The sequence below is a fragment of the Benincasa hispida genome, chromosome 3 (assembly GCF_009727055.1).
Source record: "Benincasa hispida cultivar B227 chromosome 3, ASM972705v1, whole genome shotgun sequence".
Taxonomy (NCBI): Eukaryota; Viridiplantae; Streptophyta; class Magnoliopsida; order Cucurbitales; family Cucurbitaceae; genus Benincasa; species Benincasa hispida.
The window spans coordinates 43,593,313-43,599,466 of NC_052351.1; the positions used below are offsets into that span (position 1 = coordinate 43,593,313).

At 35.0% G+C, this 6,154-nt stretch overlaps 1 protein-coding gene across 3 annotated transcripts; it reads left to right on the forward strand.

The window, feature by feature from the left end:
* The first annotated feature begins 529 nt into the window (after positions 1–529).
* LOC120074468 (ultraviolet-B receptor UVR8-like) lies at positions 530–4,372 on the forward strand. 3 transcript variants are annotated; one of them, XM_039027600.1, is made up of 12 exons: positions 530–644; positions 747–958; positions 1,056–1,129; positions 1,232–1,316; positions 1,486–1,617; positions 1,851–2,084; positions 2,258–2,488; positions 2,642–2,685; positions 2,896–3,078; positions 3,544–3,634; positions 3,768–3,811; positions 3,889–4,372. In XM_039027600.1, the coding sequence occupies exons 1-12, from the start codon at positions 640–642 to the stop codon at positions 4,012–4,014; spliced, it is 1,461 nt and encodes a 486-aa protein (XP_038883528.1). In that variant the 5' UTR covers positions 530–639; the 3' UTR covers positions 4,015–4,372. The 3 variants fall into 3 exon arrangements, with proteins under 3 accessions (XP_038883528.1, XP_038883529.1, XP_038883530.1); XM_039027601.1 differs by having other exon boundaries at positions 1,854–2,084; positions 3,889–4,351; XM_039027602.1 differs by having other exon boundaries at positions 573–644; positions 761–958.
* Positions 4,373–6,154: the final 1,782 nt, after the last annotated feature.

Here is a 6,154-nt window from a genome sequence, read left to right on the forward strand (position 1 = left end):
TATCTAAAAGTATAATAAATTATTTAGCTTTCTCATTTTTTTGAAAATATATCAGTAGAGAATTAAACCTTTGACTTTGAATTAGTATGAATTTTATGAAAGTTGAATTAAACCCATTTAGCATCAACTTCAAATACATTAAAAAAAAATATATAATTTATTTATTTATTTTCAAGGACATAAAATAATGAGTACATAACACATGGCTGAATTCAAAATGAGATAGGAAGCAATCTAATTATTAAATTGATTATGAAAATAATGATAATTAAGCGTGGCATACGTGGCTTCCCTCAGTCCGTCGATTGAGAAATGGCAAATCTCCATGAATATTAAACAAAATGTCCGACCCACGTGGCAAGCATTTGAAAAGGATTCGGATTCGAAAAAGTCTTTAGTTTCCAGAAACTTCCAGCTTAATCTTGTGGCTTTAAAAGATTGATCTCAAACGCGGTCCTGATTGCTCCACGTGTCTACTCACCACGTCGATATCCGACGTGGCTCCCGTTTCATCTCTGTAAATGATACGCCCCCATTCATTTTAAATTATTTTAAATTAGATTTTTTTTCCTTTTTTTAATTTTTTTTCCCTTTGGTTGAATTTCCATATGCAGAGGCATCGGAAACAGAGAGTGAAAGATGAAGTAAAGAAAGCTTCCATTTTTTGTAACAAAAATAATTTTTGTTTTTTCTGATTAAATTAAGAATTTCTTTGCGTTGTTATTTATCGTCTTCTAATGGATTAGGGAGGAGAATGCAGGAGGAGATCAGAACGGTGCAAAAATGGCGAACAAAATCGATGCCCTCGTTTATATGTGGGGTTATCTTCCTGGAGCCTTACCGGATAAATCCCTTTTGCTCTCGCCGGAGCCGGTACGGCTTCCGGGTTCGATCGATGGTGGGGATTCATGGAAGGAAGTCTGCGGCGGTGGTTGTGGATTCGCTATGGCTATTTCAGGTTTTAAGGCTCCCGATCTTTGGAATCTTGTTATTTCTTTTATGCATTTTCTTGAATTTTGGTCGATGAATTTCGTTTTTGTGGATTTGGGTTTTAGATTCGGGAAAGTTAATTACGTGGGGTGCGGCCGATGAGGAAGGTCAAATTTATCTGACTTCGGGAAAACATGGGGTAATGTGGATGTTTGAATGAAAAAACCCTCTTTGATTTCGTTTTTATATGCTTAGTCTTGGAATTGATTTGGAATCTTCTTCGAGCTGCAACATTGTTAAGGAGATTCCTGAGGCGTTCCCTTTTCCAACTGAGGATTTGGTCGTGAAGGCTGTTGCCGGTTGGGCTCATTGTGTCTCAGTTACAGGTACTGTTTCATTCTGTGTTGTAATCTCAATTTGTTAGGGAAGGAATTTTCAGATGATTTCTTGTTTCCTTGAAGATGTTATGTTGAGGATATGATAGATTATTCGGTTCATGTTCTCTTCCAATTGAAAGGACATTTCTCTGCTAAAGAAGTTATAACTAATGTACAGAGGCTGGTGAAGTGTACACATGGGGTTGGAGCGAGTGCATTCCCTCCATGAAAACATTGCGAGATTTGGCCATTGGAGGAGGTTTGTTGAAGGATTCTACAGGGAAACAAAGTCTACCTACAACTGAGCAAGGTAAAGTTACTGTGGATTAACTGATGGAGAATCTTTTTTCAATTGTTAGTTTCATATATGACTGAGAATATGCGGGGAGTGAGCGACCTCTATAAATTAGGTAGATCTAATCTTTTATATATATTCTTGTCATTCAATCTTTGGATACTAATTCGGTGCATGAAAACCCAACAAGTGAACAGTTTCTAAGTTTTGGTAGATTTGATAATTAATATATATATATTTATTTTTAGTAGCTGGACCTCAAGATTCGAACGGAGTTGATAGAATGGACTCCCAACTTGACAACAAAAGGGTTGGAGAGGAAACTGTGAAGCGAAGAAAAATGAATTCAGTTAAGGAAGATACTGAAATTTCAAGTCCAGGGGATGAGCTATTTACTGCATTACCTTGTCTTGTAAATTTTGGGCCTGGAGTGAAGATTGCTGCAGTTGCAGCTGGTGGACGCCACACTTTAGCACTATCAGGTAAATCTCTGATGCAGGAGCCACCCACATGCTCATAATTTGCAGCTGTAATTTTACCTTTTGTGGTTACACTACATAGTTTTGTAGGTTATATCAAGTACGAAGATATCGAAGATTTTTGATGTAACGAATAAAGACACCCTGATGCATCATTATATTAACCGAAGTTTCAGATATGGGACAGGTGTGGGGTTGGGGGCATGGAGGTGAAGGACAATTAGGTTTGGGTACTCGGGTGAAGATGGTATCTTCCCCTCATATCATACCTTGCATTGAATTGCCTACTTCTGCTAAAGATAGGTCTTCAGTAATTTATCAAGGATCCAATGCTGCTGCTGGTAAAGTGCTCGGAAATTATGTGAAGGGGATTGCTTGCGGAGGTCGCCATAGCGTCGTAGTGACAGGTGGGGATATGATAACCATTTTAGTTTAGTCTAAAAGTTGTGAGGCTGATTAAAAAACATTCTTACAGCCTGAGATATAGTCTTTAGTGTCATCAATACTTTTTCTTGGCTAGTTTGGTTCACTCTGCTTATATGCTTAATGTATCATATCAGATACTGGTGCATTGCTTACTTTTGGATGGGGACTATATGGACAGGTCTGCTTTCTTTCCCTATTGTCTTTCTATGTTGAGGCTCTTCCCGAAGATCAAATTAAATAAGCCATCTATTATCTCTTTCACCACAAAGTTCTCCCAGATTTAAGCAACGAAGTTACTCGAGAATTATACTGTTGGCACCTCTTGCTTATTGCTTCAAATACAAGATATTGTTCAATTATTTTCATATGACGCCTTTTATCAATCTAGTGTGGGCAAGGGAACACCAATGATCTACTGAGACCGACATGTGTGTCTTCTTTATCGGCTACCCCAGTGGAAAGCATTTCTGCTGGGTTATGGCACACTGTTTGTATTACTGCTGAAGGCCTTGTCTATGCCTTTGGGGGCAACCAGTTTGGACAGTTGGGAACTGGTACTGACCAGGGTGAGGTATGTTTTCTGTTCCTCAAATCTCATTTGATGCCCAAGCAAGTGCACAAAAATTTGTAACTTATATAACAATGTGAGCGTCGTTGTGTGTTGTGTCTTGGATGAGAATGGAAGAAAGATCAAGTAAAGCTGGCAAACCACAAGGACTAGTTTGTTAGTAGTTAGCCTGTTCAGAGAGGTTTATAAAAGAAAATGAACAATATAGCATTCTTTATTGCTTCAATGTAGCTAGTCGATTCTTTCAAATCGAGGAAACTTGAGAGATAAAGCATCTTTGCTTTTTCATACTCAATACAAAGCTTATAATAGGATTAGTAGACAACATCTTTTGTTCTTAAATGTGAGATGTCTGCTTCCCTTCCCTGTACTTGGGAGATTTTTTTCTCAAAGAATTTAAGAGGAAATCTAAGAGACCAAGCATTCGAGTAGTCCTTAGTCTTGATAGAATTTCTTTTTCTATTTTAGACTACACCAAGGCTTTTGGATGCTCCAGTCTTGGAAGGTAAGCGTGCAAAAGGGGTTTCTTGTGGCGCTCGACACAATGTTGTACTAACAGGTATGATATGTGCATGATTTTTCTATTGAATCTGTTAAAGGAATGTGGGTTGAGATGATCCCAAGACCTTTATGTTGGCCTTGTATGGGTTGTTTCTTGTTCTAATCTTGGCCTTTACTGATTGTTCTTGAAGATGATGGCCAGTTATTTTCTTGGGGCTGGAATAAATATGGCCAGGTACTGATTATTTCAACTTAAAAAGTCCGTTTTGATGTCCTGCTACATTTGCATTGATATCTTTCGCATTTTGGCAGCTTGGTCTGGGAGATTCAATCGATCGCAACATACCATCTAAGGTATCCATTGATGGATGTTTACCACGAAATATTGCTTGTGGTTGGTGGCACACGCTCATGTTGGCTGAAGCTGAACCAAAGTAATTGTTGAAAGTTGTCTATACAAAGGAAGTAGAACTGCGTAGGTATATCATCTGGTTAATGTTTTTTTTTTTTTTTTTGAGTATCACCAAGTGTCTGAACATCATTTGTTTGTTTAGTCTCATTAGTTGAGTAGCAGTGGATATCAAACTTGCATTCTCAGTTTTACATTGTTCAGTACTTCAGTTTAGGACATAGTCAGATGTTGTTACTGCTTTTACTATTTTAAAATAGTAAGGACATGAACATTCAATCTTTGCAATTAGTACCCGAATGGCTTTAATCTCTTGCCATGATCATTGTTATGGCATGAGATTGGAAGACTAGTTTTGATTCCATATACAAAATCTCAATTCCTTTCTGATTCTGAATTGGATGGGTTTATTACTAACATAATAAAGGCAGGACTGTCTGTAGTTCAGTATAGCTTATGGATGTGTTTGTATTGATGGGAAGAGAGTTCCAGAACTGTTTGAATGTGGGCTTCTATTTTAGAACTTGGGGTTGAAAATTCTCTCTCAACCCCAACCCAGCTTGTGAAAATGTATAATTTATGGTCTCTATGGTTTGATAAAATCTAGAATATAGTCTTTATGGTTTGACTAATATAGTGACTATTTATGAGAGTTCTATCAAATCATAGGGAAACCATATGATTAAATTCTAAACTTTCTTCAAAATATAGGATCAATTTGTAATTTATCTGAAACATAATTTTAGAGAAACTTACCCAAGCAAACTGTGATCAAATCATTTGATAAAATCTAGAATATAGTCTTTATGGTTTGACTAATATAGTGACTATTTATGAGAATTCTATCAAATCATAGGGAAACCATATGATTAAATTCTAAATTTTCTTCAAACTATAGGATCAATTTGTAATTTAATCTTAAACATAATTTTAGAGAAACTTACCCAAGCAAACTGTGATCAATCATTTGGGCATCTTCCATCTTTGGGGTTAGCCTTTCAATTTTCTTGCATTTGGTTAGGAAGCTTCATCATTGAACCTTCCCTCTGAAGGAAAATCATCTTGACATTACATCCCATGAATTGAAATTTCATTAGTTTTTTACATTTCTTCTTGAACATTAGTTGCAAGAAAACCTCTAACTTATACATTTGAAATTCCCAACACACTCTTACATGTTCAGGGTCTCTAATCAAAAAGCAGAGGAAATCATTGGGATTATTTATATATGATACTTTTTTTACATTCTGTACCCCAATATGAATCCTATACAAACATACATATATATCCAAAAGTATTTATAAGCCAAATATATATAATCATATCCATGTAGAGATTATATGTGTGAGTACTATACTTTTTGTTTAAATCCAAATATTGATCTATCTATTTTCTTTTTCTCCATGTTTGATCTTCACCTAATCCCTTCCACATCCTAATTTTCTTTGCTTAAGATCATTCTCTACTTTGAATTTGTTCAAAAATAATTGTCTTCAAATGGGAATCGAAAAGGACGGCTTTGATCATTTTCAAACCGCATGATTTGGCTCATGATTTGAACAATGAATTCATCTACGGCTCTTATTCCATCATGGGACTTATAATTTTTATTTTGATAAAGTATGCTTAGGGTTTGCTTCAAACTTCAAAATGGGTTAATTTAATTATCTGCAACATTTTTTTTTAAAATAATTTTTGTGTGGTGTGGGTGTGACAGTCTGGATTCCAAAGTGTTGGTTTTTATTGCTTATTGTTGTGCAGGCCTTATAACACCATTGGCTCATGATTTATAATATCTTCAGTTTTCATTCTAGGTTTTTTTTTTTTTTTTTTTTTTTTTTTTTTTTTTTTTTTTTTTTTTTTTTTTTTTTAAATAAATAAATAAAATTAAAAATACTTGTTTGCTAGTTACATTATACTCTTTTTTTTTGCAGTTCATCTTAGTGACTCGATATAATTACAACATATTGTGCCACATGACAAACTTCTACATTTTTTTAATTGCAAAAAATTGGTACAATCCATCTATCAACTTAATATTTATATGTTTTAGATATTTTGTAAGGTTATTATACCATTATTCTATTTATTATATGTGTATAGACAGTTCTGGAAAATTTTACAAAATAATCTAAAAACAGGAAAATTTTCTATGGATGATTTCTTTCT

Coding starts and splice junctions, on each gene's coding strand:
- LOC120074468 (XM_039027600.1), top strand. Junction 1,618..1,850: donor TCTACCTACAACTGAGCAAG/GTAAAGTTACTG, acceptor ATTTATTTTTAG/TAGCTGGACCTCAAGATTCG. Junction 2,085..2,257: donor CCACACTTTAGCACTATCAG/GTAAATCTCTGA, acceptor CCGAAGTTTCAG/ATATGGGACAGGTGTGGGGT.